This window comes from Ustilaginoidea virens, chromosome 1 (genome assembly GCF_000687475.1).
Source record: "Ustilaginoidea virens chromosome 1, complete sequence".
NCBI classification, from domain to species: domain Eukaryota; kingdom Fungi; phylum Ascomycota; class Sordariomycetes; order Hypocreales; family Clavicipitaceae; genus Ustilaginoidea; species Ustilaginoidea virens.
Genome location: NC_057316.1, coordinates 1,535,681 through 1,556,914, shown reverse-complemented (window position 1 = coordinate 1,556,914; position 21,234 = coordinate 1,535,681). Strand labels below are relative to the sequence as shown.

General features: G+C 59.9%; 6 protein-coding genes across 6 annotated transcripts; 4 read left to right on the top strand and 2 right to left on the bottom strand.

Annotated features, from left to right (window-relative positions):
• Positions 1 to 711: 711 nt before the first annotated feature.
• UV8b_00216 (uncharacterized protein) lies at positions 712 to 2,525 on the top strand (the record flags this gene model as incomplete). The annotated part of the gene is made up of 2 exons (XM_043137714.1): positions 712 to 2,134; positions 2,215 to 2,525. The coding sequence occupies 2 exons, from the start codon at positions 712 to 714 to the stop codon at positions 2,523 to 2,525; spliced, it is 1,734 nt and encodes a 577-aa protein (XP_042993648.1).
• Positions 2,526 to 3,858: 1,333 nt separating this feature from the next.
• UV8b_00215 (uncharacterized protein) lies at positions 3,859 to 5,031 on the top strand (the record flags this gene model as incomplete). The annotated part of the gene is made up of 1 exon (XM_043137713.1): positions 3,859 to 5,031. The coding sequence occupies one exon, from the start codon at positions 3,859 to 3,861 to the stop codon at positions 5,029 to 5,031; it is 1,173 nt and encodes a 390-aa protein (XP_042993647.1).
• A 332-nt stretch (positions 5,032 to 5,363) lies between these two features.
• Positions 5,364 to 8,124, bottom strand: UV8b_00214 (uncharacterized protein; the record flags this gene model as incomplete). The annotated part of the gene is made up of 3 exons (XM_043137712.1): positions 5,364 to 5,825; positions 6,003 to 7,857; positions 7,937 to 8,124. The coding sequence occupies 3 exons, from the start codon at positions 8,122 to 8,124 to the stop codon at positions 5,364 to 5,366; spliced, it is 2,505 nt and encodes an 834-aa protein (XP_042993646.1).
• Positions 8,125 to 9,108: 984 nt separating this feature from the next.
• Positions 9,109 to 9,789, top strand: UV8b_00213 (uncharacterized protein; the record flags this gene model as incomplete). The annotated part of the gene is made up of 1 exon (XM_043137711.1): positions 9,109 to 9,789. The coding sequence occupies one exon, from the start codon at positions 9,109 to 9,111 to the stop codon at positions 9,787 to 9,789; it is 681 nt and encodes a 226-aa protein (XP_042993645.1).
• A 2,536-nt stretch (positions 9,790 to 12,325) lies between these two features.
• UV8b_00212 (uncharacterized protein) lies at positions 12,326 to 16,612 on the top strand (the record flags this gene model as incomplete). The annotated part of the gene is made up of 3 exons (XM_043137710.1): positions 12,326 to 12,529; positions 12,652 to 16,195; positions 16,293 to 16,612. 3 exons carry the CDS (start codon positions 12,326 to 12,328, stop codon positions 16,610 to 16,612), a joined length of 4,068 nt encoding a protein of 1,355 aa, XP_042993644.1.
• A 775-nt stretch (positions 16,613 to 17,387) lies between these two features.
• UV8b_00211 (uncharacterized protein) lies at positions 17,388 to 20,534 on the bottom strand (the record flags this gene model as incomplete). Its single annotated transcript, XM_043137709.1, has 1 exon — positions 17,388 to 20,534. The coding sequence occupies one exon, from the start codon at positions 20,532 to 20,534 to the stop codon at positions 17,388 to 17,390; it is 3,147 nt and encodes a 1,048-aa protein (XP_042993643.1).
• Positions 20,535 to 21,234: the final 700 nt, after the last annotated feature.

Below are 21,234 nucleotides of genomic sequence, written 5' to 3'. Positions count from 1 at the left end.
GACGACGGGTGTGGGCCGCGCCGCGTCACGCGCCATCGCGTCAAACCCAGGGCTTGTCTGTCAATGCCGTGACGTGAAGCTGTCAGCTGTCAGCCCCGCCCCGCCCCGCCCCGCGTCCGGAAACAAGCTGGAAATGAACATTGAAAGCAAGGGAAAGAAAGGGAAGCGCGGCAGCACGGTCACCCCCACTCGAGTGGTGGTGCGCCGGTTGCTCGACGCAACTTGCCGGTGAGTCAATTCACTGATAGCATCGAGGCATCCTTTTGATTTCCCTTGGACCCCCCCCCCCCCTCACAAGGATAGGACGGCGACAGCAAGGGCCGGCAGCCCGCAATGCCATCCCCGCTGACGCCAAATTCCGGGCGGACCGGCTCCATCTTCATTCATGCCCGACTCCCCTGGCCGGGTGCGCCCCCAGGCCGGCATGGCATGTGCCGTCCAACAATGTTGCCAAAAGGAAAGCAAAGGCAAAATCGTGCACTATATGTTGCGCGTATGCCTGTGTATATCCCTGCTTGCTGCTCTGTTGCACTGCCCAGACCCAGAGTCCCGGCCGCAATCTCCGCCAAACCAGCTCGGTTCCTTGCGTCTTGTTTGTTTTGCTCTTGTTGATACAATAGGGCCTCCCAGCCCTGGCGTTGGTCCCCCCCCCTCCCAAGACTCGACGGAAACCATCCATCAGAGACTGCGATGCAAATCACCCATCCAAGCATGGCGGCCAACTCGGATCGCCGTGTCCCCCAGGACGGCGAGCCTGCTTCTTCTTCATCCTCCACGCTGGCAGATGACCACGTTTCCGAAAAGGCTGCTGGCTACCCGAGCAGCGTCCGAGATGGAGGGAAAACCAAGGACAAGAGGTCAAAAGAAGACGAGGTCTCGTCAACGGCGGCCGCGGACGTGGCCGACGACGTCGAGTATCCCTCCGGCATCAAGCTGGGCTTCATCGTCGTTGCCCTCGTCCTGGGCGTCTTCCTGCTGTCTCTCGACATGACCATTGTGGCTACCGCCATCCCCAAAATCACCGACGAGTTCAGGGGTCTCGACGAGGTCGGCTGGTACGCTGCTGCCTTCTTCATGACTGCCGGCTCCACGCAGTCCACCTGGGGCAAGATTTACAAGTACTTCCCCCTCAAGCTGTCCTTCCTCATCGCCATCGCCATCTTTGAGCTCGGCTCCGTCATCTGCGGCGCCGCCCCCAGCGCAGAGGCCCTCATCGCTGGCCGCGCCGTGGCCGGCGTGGGCGCGGCAGGTCTCGGTTCCGGCGCCTACACCATTGTCGCCTTCTCCGCTCCACCCAGGAAGAGGCCTGCCTTTACGGGCTTCCTGGGTGCTTCCTGCGGGTTTGCCAGCGTCGTCGGCCCTCTCCTCGGGGGGGTCTTTACCGACCACGTCAGCTGGAGGTGGTGCTTCTACGTCAACCTACCCGTCGGCGCCCTTTCCGCCCTCGTCATCCTCATCTTCTTCAAGACGCCCAGGCAGGCTGCTCCTGTCCAGGCCCCTCTCCTCGAGAAGCTGCGCCAGATGGATCCCCTCGGCATCGTTCTGATGATGGGAGCCACCGTCGCCTACATCCTGGCCGTGCAGTATGGCGGCGTCGCGCACGCCTGGGACTCATCCGTCGTCGTCGGCTTGCTCGTCGGATTCGTCGCCATTGTCGCCGCCTGGGCTGGGCTGCAGTGGTGCCAGGGCGAGCGATCCATGGTTCCGCCCAGACTCATCAGCGACCGCACCAACCTGGTCATGAGCCTCGTCTCCTTCGTCCTGGCCGGTGGATACTTTGCCGTCATCTACTACATCCCCGTCTACTTCCAGTCTTTGCACGGCGCCAGCCCGACCATGAGCGGGGTCCGGAACCTGCCCTTGATCATTGCCGTTACCGCGTCCACCATTGCCAGCGGCGCGTTTGTCTCTGCCACCGGTCGCTACCAGCCGATGCTCATCGGCGGTGGCGTGGTAGCTACCGTGGGAGCCGGTCTCTTGTACACGCTCGAGCTGGACTCTCCCGCCGGCGCCTGGATCGGCTACCAGGTTGTGGCTGGTCTGGGGTGGGGTGCCTCCTTTCAGACTCCCATGATTGCCGTCCAAGGTTCGGTTTCTACCAAGGACTTGGCCTCTGCCACGGGCATGCTTCTTTGTAAGTCGAGCACAACTCTTCAGCGGTCTGTCAGCGGTTTGTGGAGAAGGGGGTCAAGGCTAACTTCTCGTCGTCTCCAGTCTTTCAAGCCATTGGTGGCGCATACATCGTCTCGGGCGCTCAGGCCGCCTTTGTCAACCAGATGGTTGGCCACGTCACCAAAAACGCACCTCGGGTTGACTTGCGCACTCTGATTCTCACCGGTGCCACCGAGATTCGCCACGCCTTCCCCACGGACCAGCAACCCGTCGTCATTGACGGATACATGTCCGGCATCAAGGTGGTATTTGCCATGTGCATTGCTGCCACGGGCATCGCCTCGCTGGGAAGCCTCGCCACGCGGTGGAACAAGCTGCAGCGGGACAAAACGGCGGCCGGTGGCATGGCCTGAACGTTGTTGACCACTACATCACGAGCAAGAGTGGACGGGACTCGCTACGCCCTGGCGGCCATTTGTAGTTCTGAAGAAATTTCTCGCGTCTGGAATGTTTGTCATTAGATTAGCGTTTGATGGCGACTCGGGCAAGTCCAGGCAACAGATGTAAACAATAGTCTTACCATAAAATACTCTACTATTAATATACCTGACATGGAGTGGCCGTGGAATCGGAGCGTATTCGACATGTCGCGATGCGATGATGGCTGGCCTTGCAGGTCATGTCTGCCAAAAGAGTGTGCTTGTTTTGAGGCTGGATAGACGTGAGCTCCCCTTAAGGCGTTGCTTCTCTATTTTTTTTTTTTTTTTCGAGACTGATAAGGCTTGATGCCGATGGCCATGGAAGAGTGGTGAAGACGCCGGAATATTGATGCCTGGAGAGTAAGGCTGCAGCGACGGGAGTCAGGTTTGAAGGCAATCATTCGCATCATTCGTTGATCCCACAGCAACTGCCAGCGTCGGTCAACCTCTATCGTTTCTGCATGCCAAGCTCGCACGCCGATCACCATGTCGCACACAGTGTCACAAATCGATTCATGGCACCTGCGGGTCAAAGACCAGTCAGTCTGCTGTCGCACAGAGCAGAGTCGCACTGAAATGGCTGGCCTGGCTGGCCTGGCTGGCCCGGCTGTCTCGGAACGACAGCACCGGGGTACAAGCAAAAGCCACGACTGCGACGTCTTGTCATCGGGCCATCTTTTCAACCTACCAAAGATAAAGTTCCCAAGGCCAAATAATTTCACTGCTGTAGGCAATCTTTTATTCTTTATTTTTTCCCCACCCCCCAATGGCTTCTTTTATTTAGTTAATCCCGTTCTGCTTGTCCCACTGCTTCACCCAAGCTCACGAAGCCAAGGCCCATCCCATCCGGCCAATCAGCTCGCCCCAGCGGCACCCACCTTCTCCCGCCAGCGCAGCTCAGCGCTAAACCGACCGCCCTGCAAAATCAAGCCCGCCTTGCGCCGCCTCCCATCGTCAATTTGATCGTCCCCAAATCTCCGCCGCAGAAACCATCACCAGCAAGGCAACATAAGCACACAATCAGCCCGGGCTGCGTCCCCCGCCCCAGACTTTTTCCTTTTCTCTCCCCGGCGCCAGAACAGCAGTGACGATGGAATAAACCGCATCCTGGGGTTTTCCGCGCCAACTTCTCTCCCGCCCTCTGCCTCCACTTTCCTCCTTGCGACCCTCCCCCCCCTTCCCCCCCGTCCGTTTCCGCCTTGACCCGAAAGGTTGCCTTCCCAAACAAGCAGAGGCGATGCTGCACCACCACCACCACCGTCTGGCGATGCGCCGGCTTGCGGCGGCACGCACCCCGCCCGCAGCGGCAGCAGCAGCAGCGGCGGCGGCGGCGGCGGCGGTGGCGCCAGCGCGCGGCCTCTTGTCGGCGGCGCGGCCGTCCAAGCCCGCCGAGAGGGTGGCCTCGACGCCGATCCGGATCCTGCGCACCGTGGACGACGTGCGTAAATGGCGCAGGCCGCTCCTGATCAACCACCGCAGCGTGGGGCTCGTGCCCACCATGGGCGCGCTGCACGACGGCCACCTGGCCCTCGTGCGGGCGGCCGCCCGGGAGAACCACCACGTCGTGGTGAGCATCTACGTCAACCCGGCGCAGTTCGGCGTCGCCGAGGACCTGGCCTCGTACCCCGTCAGCTGGGACGCCGACCTGGCCGCCCTGGCCGCCCTGGACGGCGAGCTGGCCGACGACGGCGCCAACCTGGGCCGCGTGGCGGCCGTCTTCGCGCCCTCCACCGCCGACATGTACCCGTCCGGTTTTCCCGGCCAGGCCGTCGACAGCAAGGGCTGCTTCGTCACCGTCACCCCCGTGGGCGAGGTGCTCGAGGGCGCCAGCCGGCCCACCTTCTTCCGCGGCGTCGCCACCGTCTGCACCAAGCTGTTCAACGTGGTGCAGCCAGAGCGCGTCTACTTTGGCCAAAAGGACGTGCAGCAGACGGTCGTGGTGCGCCGCATGGTCGCGGACCTGCTGGTGCCGACCGAGGTGGTCGTGTGTTCCACGCGCCGCGAGCCCGACGGGCTGGCCATGGCCTCGCGCAACGTCTACCTGGGCGCCCGGCGCCGCCGCGTCGCCGGCGTCCTCAGCGCGGCGCTGCGGGCCGCCGAGCGGGCCTACCGCGGCGGCGAGACGCGCCGCGCGGGCATCCTCGGCGCCGCGCACGGCGTGTGCGACGCCACCCTGCGCGCGCAGCTGGCCACGGCGGCCTCGGAGCGCGCCCTCTTCGAAATCGACTACATCTCCCTGGCGGACCCGGACACGCTGCACGAGGTGCAGGCCGTCGACGCGGACAAGGGCGCCGTCGTGAGCGGCGCCGTCAGGATGCTGCCCGTCGAGGAGGCCCAGCCGGGCGAGGACCTGGGCCACTCTGGCGGCCCTGCCGTTCGCCTGATTGACAACATCATCCTGCCGCCAAAGCCGCCGCATTCACAAGCGGAGCGGACATGACGTGCCGATACCAAGCGGAGCGACAATATCCCATCGTGGACCATCCGAACAGTCACTCTGGGGGGGGGGTTATGTATGAGCAGTATAGAAAAAATCCGGCGTTTTGGATCCCGTTCTTTCTCATTGTATAGCAACGCTCTAGACAGACCAGTACGGGGGTGAAGCGCACGGGAAGGCATTGTGCGGTCCACACACACACACACACACACAGAGAGAGAGAGAGAGAGAGAGCGCACAGCATGTGGTATATTTTTGGGGTGTGTAGAGGACTCCCGTCTTTTCCCGTCGCTTCCCATGCATAGTACAAAATACAGAAAACGCTCCCGCACGTGCTACAGGTGCGCCTTCTGGATGCGCTTCTTCTTCCGGCGCAATTCACTCCTGTGCGCTTCCTGATCCTCCTGGCTGAGCCGGCTGGGGACCTTGTTCTTGCCGGACTTGTCGGCCTCCGTGGCCTGCGCGTACAAGCTGGCTCCCAGCTGGTCTGTCAGTCGCAGCACGCGGACGCTGACGGTGGCTCCGTCGCGCCTGTTCTTGCCTTCGCGCCTGGAGCTGGCAATCTTTTCCGTGAAATCCCACAGCTTGCCCTCGGCAAGGAGAGCGCCCGTCGTGGCATCGCGCAACGGCCGCCACTCCGGGTCGAGCTGCAGCCTCGGCGGGATCTTGAGGTCTTTGGACTTGACAACGTGCACGATGTGCTCCTGCTGGAACCGCGCGTACGAGTTCTTGAGCGTCTCTTTGTTGACCGCCTCAAAGTAGGACAAGTCGCCCTGGTGATACAGCGTCTTGCCGAGCTGCAAGGGCGAAGGGGAATGATTAGCAAACGAATAGAAATTAGAGGGAAAAAATACACAAGAGAAGACGCCAAATCAGACTCAACAGAAACAGTGTAGGGAAGCCCATTTGTGATGGTGGGGGGAAGGGGGGCCAAGGTTGCAAAAAAAAAAAAAAAAAAAGAAAAAAAGCCTTACCAGCTGAGCACTGTCTTGTGCCTTGGCCGATTCGATCCAAATGTCCCCGTTGGTGCCAAGCGGCGGCGACAAGCCCATCAACGAGACGGCGGCGAGCCAGCTGGCCTCGATAAAGGGCCAAATCAGGAAGCAGTAAAAGTCGTAATTCTCACGGCCCGCCTTGCGCTCCTCTGCGGACAAGCCAACCGTGGTGATGTTGCCCTTCTCGTCACGGTCGACGCGGACAATCTGGTCGGCTTCGAGACCCCGGAGCGTGTTTTCTAGGTTGGTCGCCAGGCCTGCGGATCCAAAGATGAACTCGCCGCGGAAGAGTGACGACAGGAAGAGCACTTGGCCTTTAAGCTCTTCGTACGTGATGTCCTGGATAGCAGAGCCGCCGCCGAGCTTCACCCGCGTGTACATGGCTGCGCTCACGAGAGCCTCGTAGATGAACAGGTGGATGGTCATGTTCCGGTAGAAGGAGAGCTGGAAACGATCGACAGCGTAGAACGTGGGCTCTGCCAGCCCGTCGACAACTCCGACGAGATCCTTTCCGAGAACTTCCAGCCCGCGATTGATGATGTCCGACGTGGGCGCGTTGCCAAAGTGGGCGACGCGGCCGCCTTTGGCCCGGATCCGCGCCGTCAGCCATTCGACGCGCCGGACAAGCTCTTGGTGGCCGACGCCGCGGCCCCGCAGAGTGAGGAGCACGGTGCCGATCAGGGCTGTTGGCATGACCACCGAGACGGCGTTGATGTCGCCCAAGACCTTGTAGCCCATGGTCCGAAGGATCTTCTCCCGGACCGCCTTGACCTGCGGGTTCTGGCGATCCGTGTCCAGGCCGGGCGGGATCGACGAGACGCGGGACAGCTGCTGGTCCACGAAATTTCGCAAGCTCCAGGGCTCGTGGAACCTGACATCGACCCGGCCAAGCTTGAGCGACAGAACGGACGATCCTCCCGAGACAAAGTCTGCGAGGTTTTCCTTCTTCTTTGGCACGCCAAGCAGCTCGGTGACGTAGCCTTCCGTCTCGATGACCTTGTCGTACTGCGTGCTGACGGGGCACACGATGGCGTCCTTGACACGGCCCGAGAGGATGCTGTCCAGGATGAAGCTCAGGATGCCAAACTTGGGCGGTAGAAGCTTGCCCGTGCGGGACCGGCCTCCCTCGATGAAGCATTCAAAGTTGTAGCCTTCCTGGAGCAGGGTGTCGATGTAGCTTTGCACAAGGGTGGAGTACAGGGCGTCGTCGCCGAAGGAGCGTCTGATCCACATGGCGCCGGCGTGCTGCAGAAAGCTGCCGACCAGGGGGAAGTTGAGGTTGTCTCCGGCCACCACGATGGGCAGGGTAAGCCCGAGGCGGTAGCAGATGAGCTGCAGCGAGACGTAGTCGACGTGAGACCGATGGCTCGGGAGAAAGATGATGCTCTGCTTCCTTTTGGCCGCGGCGTCGGCCACCTTGCGCAGGCGCAGCACTTCTTCGCTCGAGACATGGATTCCCTGGTGGTAAGCCCTGGTGAGCAGCTGGGTGGTCATGTAGTAGGCGCCGCGGATGAACGTCTTGCTCTCCATCTTGCAGATCATGTCGTCGGTCATCTTCTCGGCGACCTGCTGGAGCCCGTTCTCGAGGGCGCTGCGCCTCTGCGCGCGCTTGACGCCAAACTCCCTGTCGTCCTGGTTGATCAGGCCTTCCTGGACCTCGACGTTGACCCTGTTGTCGGCCAGCTCGGCGATGCGTTTCTGCAGCAGGGGCGCCGAAAGGACCATGGACTTCATGTTTTCCGAAAAGCCCGAGTAAAAGACGGGTTGGCCGACGACATTGTCGTACGCGCGCCAGCCTTGGCCGGAAACGTAGAGCGACACTTCGCGAAGGAACCTTTTTGATGGGGGGGGAATCAGCCACGAAGCAAGCAGAAGAGGGGGGGGGGGAGGCATCAAGCGGGAATGCGGCTTACTGCAGAGGCTCGGTGCGGAACGAGGCAAACTGATGCATCAATGCCTCCTCCTTGCCCTCTTGACCGCGCTCTGGCTCTACGAACCCGCTAGGTTGCAGGGTGATTTCGTCGCCGAGGATTTGGAGATCGGGGGCGGAGCTGCTGCCGGCATCGGGGGGCGGGACGGGTTCTTGATTGCTGGGCGCCATGGCTGGCAGCGGCTGCTGTTGGACTTGGCTTGAAGCGGACGAAGAGGCAGACGAGGCAGACGAGGCAGGCCAGTGGGCAGCAGCACAGCGCTGCGGCACTTGTTTGCTCTAGCGGCCAGGGTGAGACGACGGGGCCGTAATCTGCCGCATGAGACCAAGGCCGCGGGAACAGCGGAGGAAGTCAACTGCATGCCCGGTGAGAGGACCGATGCTCCGAGAGTCCGCACGACCCATTGGGCCCAGAGCGTTGCCCATGGGGATGGGGATGGAGTTCCAAGACGGCGGGGTCACTGGGGCGGGAGCGGATTGCCGGCCAGCCGAGGGACTTGTCACTTGAGCAACCAGACAGAACCAGATAGACGTAGACATGTGAGGAGGTCGACGGTTGCTGATGAATAAGCGCCTCGAAAACACTTGAAGCCTCCGATGGTCCTGTAATAAAACCCGTATGCGTCTTGAAATGGAAAGAACAACATACTGGTTTTTTTTTTTTTTTTTTTTTTTTTTTTTCACTAAAAACTTGATGGGTATTCATTCGCCCATTCGTTCCTTCCATTTTCAACGCAATCGACAGCAAAGCTGAAGGGTAGAACTTGAATTTCCGAGCGTTGGATCCCGCTTCTGACAGAGTCAACTCTAGCACGGATGTTCCCCATGGCCATCCAGACTGAAAATAATGTCCCTTCACAAGAGTTGTATTCCGTAAACAAACACCTGGGCTTAGGTGCCTACAACAACGGCATCTTGTGTACCGAGTACTCCGTACGCCACGAGCTCTGCTCCCCAAAAGTGGGGTCTGCCTGGCCAATGGCGCTGGCCCACTGGATATGATATCCTCCGACCAAGTTTGCTTTCCTCTTCCATGTTCCATGTCGCACATGTCTCTCCCTCTCTTCCACGTTACCAACGCCCGTTAAGCGCCTCATTAACTAGCCACCTGGGTTCTTGCTTCTTGACAACGCAGCTGCCGACAAGTCCCGCACCATGGCGACGTCTACCCCGCAACAAGTCACCCAAGAGCTGCTTGCCAGAGCGCACTCCCCCGACAGCGTGAACCGCATCTTCAACGACAAGATCCAGCACAGGACCCTCCATCTGAAGCCGTCCTCTCCACCTCCCGCCGCGCTGAGCGCACGCGCCGCCCGCAGGAGGGCGCGCGATCAGAAAAAGGCCAACAGCAAGCTGCGCCCCAAACCTCTCTCGTCTCGCCAACGCCGAAGGCTCGGCCTCTACGACATTCCCAGGCAAGGCCAAAAGTTCGACATCTACAAGCCTCTGCATGACCTGTGGCAGGGGTACGCAAGAGAAGTGCTGGGCAGCGATATCTACCGCGGCGGTCCCGAGGCAGCCGCCAAACTGGCCAGCGCCGAGCTCGTGGGGGCTCAAGCCCAAGTTGTCAGAAGCCGTTGCTCTGGACGTGTGGGCATTCAAGGCATCATCGTCCGAGACCGCAAGTTTGTTTTCGACATGATCACGCGCAAAAGGGGCCTCAAAGTAATACCCAAAGAAGGGACCACGTTTCGCATCGAGGTCCATCCCGAGAATAATGGCCCGTCGGCAAACGCCAAGCCTTTTGCGTTTGACGTCTTGGGGGACCAATTCATGCTCCGCTCTGCAGACCGGGCAAACCGCAAGTTCAAGCAGCATTTTCTGCCCAATCTCTGAGCCGTTGCATCGCCGAGGGATATGCACTACAATGCGCCGGCGCGGAACCAGCGTTGCACACAGCTTAAATGGCTTCAATGCTGCTCCTGGCACGTAGCCTCGTGCGCACCCAAGCTCTTCCCTTTTGCATCTGCTCTGCCGTCCTGCCATGCCCTCGAGCAAAGCGAGTCTACCGTCGCTAGCACAACGCTCGGCCACAGTCGCAAGCATGGTGACATGGCACAGATTGATGGACTGCTGCTGAGGCATTGGTCCGTCAAGCTGACTTTCCTGGGGGCGTTTCTCCTCCAACTGGCTCATTACTTTGCCGTCGAGATTCTACCCCACCCTTTCTGAACACGCCAATCCCGCTTCATTTGCGCTTGGTTGGTGTTGCCAGTTGACCTCCGAGGCTAGAAAGGCTCACCAAGGCTTAAAGCTATAAATGGCCTGCGATTTATCTGCTGATTTCACCACCAATCCCGTCCGAGTCGACAACTAAACCGGTCTAATCTTTTTGCGCCTGTCAAACCTTGGCTTGGGATCAAGATCCTGCTTATTTCATCATCTGTGCCGCACGTGTTTTTCTTCACGTGCGAGATGCACACACAAGGTGCTCACGGCCATGTCAGCGCACAAGCGATACAAAACGCTGTTACCATGGAGAGGACGGCGAGTCCTATGTGATTCAGTTTCACAGGACGAGAAGAGGATTCCAGGTTGTGACAGGGAAATAGTTGCCTCATGCCATGGACTGCTTTTGCCATTTACTACGGAGAGCAGGTTTGCCAGACTTCCTTGCACTTTTGTGCCGGCCGAGCTTTCGAGACATGGAGCATTACAAGTGTTGCGTTAACTCGTCAGTCCCTGCCTGGCTATAGGGCTTGCATTACTTGGCCATTGTCCAAGCCAGATGTATATGTGTTGTTTAGTCGTGACAGAGCAGCAGCGTATGTACATTAATCACTTGAACTACTTACTTTTCCACCATTTGCACCAGCAAGAGACCGTGATGCTATGCATGATGCCTGCTTTGGCAGCTGCGGTGCAGTTAACCCCCCCCCCCCCCCCCCCCCCTTCCCTTTTCTTTTTTTTTTCTTTTTCCTTGCCTTTTATATCCATTTTACCCTTTTTACGTATTTCCTCTCCTTTTGACCTCCTCTCAGCAGTCACACTGAGTGAACATCAGGAGAGTGGCGCAAGATGACATGTGCTCCCAGAGCGGATAAGTCGCAATACAAGTGCAGCGAGGGAATCGGATCGAATGTCAGCACTGCAACACTCGGTACCGCTTGCACGGAAAGTTGTTGTGGCAATTCGTGTCGAATCCTGTCGGGTCCTGTTGTGCCCTGTCGTGTTGGAGAAAACTCTCCCAGCTTCCAGTCCCCACGTTTAGGTTCAGCCCTCGCGAAGCGGCGACGGTTAAAGCTCGGCATGCTCTGCATCCGGCCTAGCGCAGCGTGCCCTCGTAGTTTCTGGCCACTGGGCGCTGTCCGCGCCGCTCCTGCCCACTGGGCCGTCTCCCCAACTGCGTCCTGCCGGAGCCGGGCATCAGGTTTTTCCCCCCTGCACTACCACCCCTACCACTACCACCACCACTACCACCACCAACCACCAACCACCACAGCTTTCTACTAGCTTTTTCCGTCACTTGCACACAAACTTCAAGCCCTGATATCCTCAACACGAACTTACCGTCTCGTCCCCTTTGGCGCGCACTATTGCATTGCTTTATCGCTACCGACAGCATCCCTGTGCATATATTGCTCTTGTACAATCATAACAATCACTCTTGACACCAGGTCCTCCTCTGCCGTTTTCGTTTTCCGCCTCTTTTAGTCCAAAACAAACACGGACGAACCAAAGGCCCTTCGTCAACAACGATCCTCCGACGCAACACAACCCTGCGGGATACAATATGCCATCCAATCTTCCCTCGAGCTTCGCCTCGGCTGCCGCTGGTCAAAATGCGAATCGAGATTTGAGAGGTGGCAGAGCTGACGGAAGGGGAGCTGCCGGAGGGGACTGGTGAGTTGGATGCTTTTCCCACGTCACTCCAGACGAGCAAACGCTCCATTACCAATCTTGAACTGCCATGCTGCATCTTGGGACCCAAGATATGCCAATCCTCGACGCTCACGTCTCGTGGTCGGCTGCAATGGCATCGTATCATGTAGCCTGCCCCCTTGTGTATCGAAATGGTGGACGAGACCACGATAGGCGAGGACGGTGTTTCGCTAGTGCGAGATGCCCGAGTCTTGCTGGACCTCCCGTGCTCATGGACTGCACTCTGGGCAGGAAAGGGGCAGCACCCTCCGCCTCATCACTTGTGCCAGCTAACAGTGTTCATCGTGGTAGGTCTCGTAGAGACGGCCGTTCCGCTAATGGCACACTCACTCTTCGGCGCTCCTCGACAACCCCTGTCAGTCAAGCTTCACAACCTACTCCCTCTGTCGACAACGCCGTTCAGCATCCGGTCGTTGCTGAAACAACGTCTGCGCTTCCTTCGACCTACGAGCCCGGGCCTGCACGCTACTCCAAGGATGATCTGTTGGAGATGTTTCGGTCGCAAAAAATAAGCGATGATCCATCACGACTGTTCATATCAGGCTGGGATCCGTCGCACGTAAATGGCGGTAACGTGCGAGGCTGGGGCAAGTCAAATGACAATTACGTTCCACAGGAGCCTGGCGCCTGTTGGGATCCGAATGGAGACAACACTCCTCTAGGCTTGCACAGCTTGTCAACCGAAGAGAAGGAGGTTAGACTACCAAGATTCCATTCCATGCTGGGAAATTGCATGCTGGAGTGCCACTCCCTAGTTGTCTTTTTTTTTTTTTTTTTTTTTCCAGCTCTAGCTAACGCGCGTCTATTTCCGAGCAGGCCTTTTCCACAGAGATCAACTCGCCATTGAAACCTCCATCGCAGAACAAGGAAGGCCACCAAGGAAACGTCAATGGTCGAAAGGCCTCGGTTTCCCAAGGTTCCGGGAGTGCCTTTGGAGTCTTGTCGCCCTCTTCCGCGACTCGACCCGGAACACGACGACGAGAGACCTTGGACTCGAATCCTTTCAGTGGCAGCCTAGCTTCACCGACCGCCACGGCTGGGCGCTTCACCCGAGAAGATTCCTCGCCGTGGGCCCAGCGCAGGAGCAACGATTTGAAAGATTCGGAGCCAGATGATGCTGACGTTGACGCGGGAGTCCGTGAAGCCGCCAGTAAGCTGCCTTTTGGCAACTTGATGCGGTCCAACGTGGCGGGGAGCGCAAACGTCTCTGCATTGTGGCCCTCGTCGAATCCGACAACGCCAGGCGGCGGTGGCTTCGGAAACTTTGCAATGCCGCCTGCATCAGCGCTGGGGGACAAGAGAATTGGCAGCGGAATGCCTGGCGGCAGCGGGAGCCGCCTGGCTCACCTGATTCCCAAAGATGTGGGTGACTCGAGTTCCAGGGCTGACGGCGATGCCCCGAATTCCGCCTCCCAACAATCTTGGCGCACGCGGCCTCGCACCGATACGGATCCTTTTGGCGAGGACGAGTTGTCCGGCAGTGCCGTGCTTGGCGGAGCCCAGGATACCGGTTCCTCTGGGCAACTCCACACGGGCCGCGTAGGTGTCCTTGGTACTCCGATCAAGGGGTCCGCCGGCGACTTTGGAATGTCTGGTCTCAGTCTCGGTGCCCAGGTTGGTGATAATGGACCGGCAAGCCCTTCGGAAACAAATCCCTATCGAAGTCCACTTGCCGAGCGCCATGATCACGACGAGACCGAAACAGGTTCAGGAGATGCAGCAGCACTTGGAATACGGCACAACGAGCCCCCGGCCAATTTCGGTTCCATTTCGAGGGGCTTTGGTGCCCCCAACTTCGATGGTAGCGACAGAAGCCAGACTTCCAGTGTTGGTGCCAAGGCTTACCCCCTCGGAGGCCTGTCAGGCTGGCCAGCTCCAGCCGGCCCTTCTACAGGCACCCCAGACCGTGACCGCCCGAACTTTGGGAGCGCGTTCGGAAGCTCTCTGTTCAGCCCCATGGGCGACCTCCAATCGCCAGGTCTGGGTAATCTTGGCAATGTGTTTGGCCCTGCCAGTGCTGGTCTCGGCCGCGGTAGCAAGCTGGGCTCTTTGTTCCCTCCCGCAATGCAGGCCCAGATGCAAGGCCATGACCATGAGCAAGGCATGCACGAGCCGATGCAAGGACATCCGCTGGGGGCCCTTGGTAGAGGAAATCTGCCTGGCGGGCCGACGCGGGATGCCGGGAGCCCCATGCGACCAAACCGTGGGGTTTTTGAAGAGCTTTTCCCTTCGAGCGATGCAGGACGGTCCCACCCCAGCTTTAACCCCTCTGACAACCAGCAGCAGCAGGCTGGCTCGGGAATCCAGCAGCCCTTTACTCCCGTTACCGGGGGACTTGCTTTTGGAGGCACACGGGGCGGAACAGAGCCTCCTCCCTCCCAAGTTCGGCAAATGGTCATGCCCGACAGGATGCGATGGGTCTATCTCGATCCGCAGGGTCAGGTGCAAGGCCCCTTCACCGGGCTGGAGATGAATGACTGGTATAAGGCTAATTTCTTTACTCCTGATCTTCGTGTGAAGAAGGTGGAAGATCCGGAATTCGAGCCCTTGGGTCAGTTGATCCGCCGAATCGGCAACTCGCGCGAGCCGTTCTTGGTGCCTCAAATCGGAATCCCACATGGCCCTGCTCCTCAGGGCGGGCCATTCAACCCGTCAACGGGTGGCGGTGTTGTCCCTCCTCTCAGTGGAGTGTTTCCTAGCTTTGGCAGGACCTTGACTGCAGAGGAGCAGAATAACCTCGAGCGTAGGAAACAGGAGGAGCAGTACATGATGGCCCAGCAACGTGAATACATGATGCGACAGCAAGTGATGCCCAAGTTCCCGATTCCCGGCCCTGGACTCCAGCATCATTCCAGCGCGCACAGCTTGCAGAGTCAGCCGAGCTTCGGTAGTATGACGTCTCCGATCGGCGTTCCTCCACAGCAACAGCCTATTGGGGCCACAGCTGCGGCTCAGCAAGGCGCCTTCACGGAAATTCCAATGACGAGCCGAGCAAATGCGGGGAACGGGGAGCTGTTCCGGCGAAACGAACTGCCTGGCCTCTCTGCTGCCGAACGTGACGTCCTCGTCTCCCTACGCGGAGACCGAGGCGACGGCGGCGACGGCGAACAGCAGGGCGCTGACCCGGGTCTCAGGTCGGACCACCTTCCGGGCACCGAACCGTTTTCTGAGGATCCGGAGGGTTTTCGTGAGCGCCTGAAGGAGTTTCAAGAACTGCGTGCCGAGCACGAGGCGGAGCAATCGGTTGATTTTGGCGGCTGCGACAAGGAGATGGAAGCCGCCGCTGCAACAGGGACGATTGGTGGGATGCCTTCAGCCCGCCGCGCTAGCAAGGGAAACAAGTCGAAGAAGAAGGTGTTGTTGTCGGAGGACATTACCCTCTCCCTCACCCAGCAAGTGCAGAAGGCCCAGGCTGCCGCCGCCGCCGGCACCGGCACCGGCACCGGCACCGGCACCGGCATCGTCACCGCGCACAATGAACCCGGAATGCCAATGCCGTTTCCGCCACCTTCGTCCACCACGCCGCTTCCGGCGCCCACCGCCCAACGAGCGCGGTCCAACCTTCCAGAACAGTACAGCCGATCTCAGAATGGCAGTCCCGATGCCTCTCAACCACCACCTCTGGCACCATGGGCTAAAGAACCTGGCCAGGAGGGACAAAAGGGACCGAGCTTAAAGGAGATTCAAGAGGCCGAGGCTCGCAAGGCAGCCAAAGCCGAAGAAGCCGCGGCTGCCGTCCGAAAGGCTGCCATGGAGCAGGAGGCGGCCTTGGTGCGTGAGAGGGAGAAGCAGGCTGCCGCTGCCGCCACTGCCGCCCTCCCAGCTACGAGCACTTGGGGCCATGGATCGCCCGCCTCCGTTGCCGGCCCGTGGACCAAGCCGGTAGTGGCTGCCAAGGGAACGCCGCCCGGACCGGTGAGCACGGCTGCTGCTAACAGCAAAAAGACGCTGGCAGAGATTCAGCGGGAAGAAGAGTTCCGCAAGCAAAAGGCAAGAGATGTCGCCACACAATCCGGCACGCCGGGGAACGTTTCCAAGAGCTACGCCAACCTTGCCGGAAAACCCAACCCAAACGCTCTTGCCGGAGCTCCCCAGTCCACTTCACCGGTCGGAGCCGGCTGGGCTACTGTTGGCGCTGGAGGTAAAGTTAAAGGCCCCACGGTTCCTGCCGGCCAAGGCCCACGAGCTCCAAGCTCCAACAACGTGAAAGCGTCTGGCGGTGCGGCTCCTGTCAAGGCCGCAAGCAAGTCGGGGTCGTCCGCAGGCAACGCTGCCGCGAAACCAGACGTGGGCAATGTCGCGATGGATGAGTTCAACAAGTGGACGCAGCGAGAGCTTTCTCGCGGGATTACATCAGACCGTAAGTGCCCTCTTTTTTTTTTTTTTTTTTCTTTCTTTCGTTCTTGCAACCACGGCAAGCTTTGTCCACGGACGCGCAACTGATGGCCTTTTGGCAGTCGCTACCTTTCAAGCTACATTAGACGTGCTGCCGCTGGACACTGGCATCATTGCCGATGCTGTGTATGCCAGCTCCACTACGATGGATGGCCGACATTTTGCTGCCGAATATGTTCGACGTAAGAAGCTGGCCGAAAAGGGCATCGTTGAGAAGCAGCCGTCCGGAGAAGCCAGCAAGTCGCCTGGCGGCGGCGGCGGCGGCGGTTGGAGCGAAGTAGCGAAGCGAAGCGGAAACACGCAGCCAAAGGAAAGCGAGGGCGGAAACATGCAAGGCGCCGGCTTCAAGGTTGTTCCTAGCCGTAAGAAGGGCAAGAAATAGGGTCAATCGCGCTTCCACGTACTGAAAGAACGCAGAGCTTAACTACGAGGCTGGGGAGTGGGAGTGGGAGTTGGGGGGGGGGTTTGCTGGAAGGAGTCTATGTTGAATTGGATGCGGTGACGGCTTGTTGTATCGGCACCGAAAGCGAGTTTTTCTTTTCTTTTTTTCTTTGATTTGACGTTCTTTTGTTCAATCTATTGAGGTGTAGGAGGTAGGGGGGGGGGAAGGGATTTGGACACTTGTTGTAACTGTAACGGCAGCTACGATTCGGCCGACGTTTGTCGAATTGTTGTACGGCAGGTAGCGTTGACAAAGTAGTTTAGTTGCATGAGCAGCGCATACGGCGGGCGAACCGGGCTGGATCAAAAGCCAAAGGCGATAACCGGTCCCGTACGTACGCCAGATGAGAAAATCGGTTGTTCTTTTAAAAAAATTTCTATTTCCTATTTTTACGACTTTTTATATTTGTGTGTTTGCTTGTAAAGAACAAGGAGAAAACGCCGCGCTTGGCAGGCGGCGCCATCTTTATAACATATATACAGTGCATGGCATTGCCAACGGTGTGGTTGGGGAGGGGGGGGCGTGCTGTTTGGGCTTTGATACTCGGTAAGCCGGTGGGAATTTTGCCGTTGCTGAGTGCATGCTATGCTATTTCTGCTTTCTGGACCATTTTAGCCGCCGTGTTGTTTGCCGCGCTGTAGGGAGTACGCATTACGGAGTTTGACGCTACAGCTTCCATCGACGCAGCTTCCATCACCGCAGCAGCGTTTCTTGTTCAACCGCCCTGGCTGAGACCCTGCAGCAGGCCCTCGAGGCTTCTCCAGCCCGGCGAGTCCTCGCGGCTTTCTCTGGCGCCGCGGGCCATGACGCTCCGCACGGCGCTGCGGGCCTTGGCTCGCCACTTGGGCCCTACGGACGGCGCGTCCGGGCCCCAGTTCTGCAGGGCAGACACGAGCTCGTCCGTGCGGCGGACGGCTTCCGCCCAGGCGGCATCGGCGTCGGCGTCGGCGTCGGTGGCGGCGCGCCAGGCCCGCTCAGAGGCGTCAATGGCGCCGGCGCGGTCGCGCTGCCAGGCCCGGAGGCGGGCGACGAGGGACCACAGGTCCGGGCGGCGGGTGATGAGCGGCACGATTTCCTCCTCGAGGAGGCGCTTGACGAGACGCTCGGGGGAGCCGCGGGGGGGCTCGTAGATGCCGTCGCTGCCGCTGCTGCCGCTGCTGCCGCTGGCCGGCGGAGTGTGTTCCTTGCAGAGGACGGCGTCGTGCACCAGCGCGGCGAGCACGTCTGCGTCGACGGCGTCCTCGGTCTTGCGGATGCGCAGAATGTGCGTGAGGGCGAGGACCATGTCCGCCGTGGCGGGGGGCTGCAGCCGGGCGGCCAGGGTGAGCACATTGTCCCAGATGCGCCAGTTATCGTGGGCAATGGACGCGCCCTTTTTGTACGCGGCAAGGGACTTGGCGAGCAGGGCGCCCGGGAGCGGTGCGTCTTCGTCGTCGTCGTCGTCGTCGTCGTCGTCGGCCTTGGCCTTGGCCGTGGCCGCCTCCTCGCAGTGGAGGCTCCAGTACGCGCTGCCCAGGTTGCTCCATGTGCGGGCGTCTTCCCCGCCCGCCGTGTCGTTGGCGCAGCCGATGGAGCGCGTGTACGCCTCGGCCGCCTCGTCGAACTGCCCGAGGCCGAGGCAGATGTCGCCGAGGCGGCCCCAGAGCTCCGGGCTCAGGCGGTTGGCCGCCGTGGCCAGCCGGTAGGCCTCCCGGGCTCGGGTCGCGTCCCTGCGGGCGAGGTGGAGCTCGCCGAGGGACTTTTGCGCTCGGGCGTAGCGGTTCCTCGACACTGCCCACGCGCGCTCGTAGTGGCCCGCGTCGTCTTCCAGGTCTCCCAGGATGCACCACAGCCGGGGGGCGTTGGGGGGTGCGGGTTCCCGTTCCGGGCCCCGGAACTGCGCGGGCTTGCAGAGCACCACGTCTTGGACGTCTTGGTCGTCCGGGTCTGCGGAGTCGCCTGCGGCCCGGCCGGTCGGGTGGAAGAGACGCCAGCGGATAATGGCCTTGGCCTTGTCTTCCCCGCCGGCGCCGCCGCGGCCGGGCTCGTCGTCGTCGTTGGAAGCCGCAGCGCTGGCGTAGCAGAGGGCGACTTCGGCCCATAGGTGGAGGCGTTTAAAGATCTCAAGGGCAGATGTCAGCGAGCCGACGCCGGCCCAGGCGTAGGCCAGCTCCGACTCCAGATGCCATCGTGGCGGGGTGGACAGGGCGTCAATGTATCGGAGGCGGGTGTGGGCCGGGGCAGACTCGGTCGGCTTCGCGGCCGGCAGGAACGACGTGGGGACCGGGGACGCTCCGGGAGCAGGGGGCGTGTGAGGCTCGTCGTCCGGGGCGGATACGCGAATGTCGGGCCCGGGCCCGCTGGTTCTGCTGCCCCTGGTCGCTCTGTCTGCGGCTCTGCTCTCCGCGTCGTCTTCTGGGTTTGCGCAAGTGTCGGTCAAGACCTGATCTGCCACGGCCTGGAGCTGCAGCACGCCGCGCTCTACCGTCCTGCTTCGGTGGATCTCGATTCTCGACCGCACCAGCAGCGCTTGCGTGTAGATTTGCCAGTTGGTCGACTTGTCGGCCAGTACGCGGACGGCATAGGGCAGTATCTCCTGCGAGGTCAGGGCATCGGTTGGTGAAAACGCATCCTTCAAGGTGGCCTCTGTCAGAAGGATGATCTGGTCGAGAGGAGCCAGCTGCGGCTGGTGGTCGGGCGACAGCTCTGATAGACTGGGCGGCAGAGTCTCCTCCTTTGCCGCGTCACTCGCCACATTCTTTGCAAAGTCAATCTCTTCCAGGAGGGTGTCGTCGTTGAGCGGCAGCGCGTCTGGCTTGGCATCCTCAACATTGTCGCCGTAGCCGTCGCCATCGCCATCGCCGTCGCCGTCTTGCCCAGCATCCGGGCCGACGGGAGGATCCTGGCCGGTGCTACCGCTGCGAGCGAGCACGACCAGTTGACTGACGCTGTTTTCCTGAAACCTGGTGCGCTTGCCAAGGGCGCCAGATAGCGCGTACTTGAACCCGGTAACCTGCGTGGCTTCTTTGAGAGCCTCCCGTGCTTGCTCGTGCCTCCCCAGGAGGATGTAGTTGTTGGCGGCTTCGACCAGGAAGTAGGCCGCATCGTGCTGGTTCCACGCTTCTACTTCGGACCAGACTTGACGGCTTGCGATCTGGGCGCGAAGAGCACTCGTATCCTCGAGTATCCTAGCAGCCAGACTAGGGACTTCACTCCACTGGGAGCTCCTGGTGAAGTTGGATGACGGCCCTAGGCTTGGCTGGGTGAGAAGCTTGTAGTGCCAGATATTTACGCGAAGTCTCATCCATGACAAGCTAAATCTGGCACTGTTGCTGTTGTTGTCGGACTTGCTATGTGCCGGAACCTCCACAACGCCAGCGCCGTCCGCGGACAGGGCGGTTTGGAAGACAAACCGGGCCAAAGAAAACAGGACGAGGTGAGGAACCCGACTGTATGGAGATACCCCGTCGACTTCGAGGTGCACCAGGCAAGCCTTGTGGAGCCGAACCAGTGCAAGTGACTCGTTCCCCTCAGCCGGGGAGGCAGTGATCCACAACTTGACGAAGCGCGAGACTACGGCGGAAAGTTTTCCCGCAGGCACCACGGGTCCGGTAACATTGGCCTGGAGGAAAATATCGAGAGCCGCTAGACCGACGTCGAGCTTCTCGCTGGCCGGGATGGAGAGGATCTCGGCGGCTGCAGAAGCAGACGGGCACGGGCCTGGCGGGGACGTCGAAGCGACAAGCTCGGAAACATGTGCTGCAAACAGACGGCTGGCGGCCTGGCTCTCTAGCAGGATGGACAGGTTGGTGGCGGCATCGCGGTGAGAGGAAGAGGCGGAGAGTTGGCAGGCCGTGGTGTCGTGGCAATGAGTCGATGCCATCGTGTGCTCGCAGGTCCGTTTGCCCGCGCCAGCTTTGGTCCCGTCCTATTCGGCGAGAAGCCGCGTCAAAAGCCTAGCAGACTTGGTATGGACTGTAATGTCACTCCGTGCTTGGGGCGTCGCTGGTGTGGACAGGAAAAGGAAGCAACAAAAGGGTAGAGAAACGGGAGCGAAACGGGAAAAAAAGAGAGAAAAGGAATGGTGGGCAGGAATCGACATTGACGCGACAGCAACATCAACATCAACATGCCAATTTCAAAGACGCCATCACGCTCTGAATCTACTCGACACGCTGTAATGATTTTACTATTTCTCGTGATGGCTTTGACCAGACCCTGCTCTTGTTCCCTCGGGGGGCAAAGTTCAAGCTTCTTGCACCTTCCACTCGACGAGGCTATCGATAAGCTCTGGCAGCCTTTTTTTTTTTTTTTTTTTTTTGCGCGCGGGGGCTGGTGGGGGCGCGGCTGGTGGGGCTGCTCTCACTGGCTGAAAGTGGTTGCAAGTGGTCGGCTGGTGGTGGTGGTTGACGTTTGACTGGATTGGTTGTAGTTTCTTCGGTGGGCAGGAGAGGACCGACCGGAAGCGAATGGGATGGCAGGGACGATAAGATGAAGAGTTTTTCATCATCCATTCTCACCTAATTCGAGGCCAAGACGCGCTGCTCAGAAAGAATTGCCAGGTCTTGCCGAGCGCTTCCAGT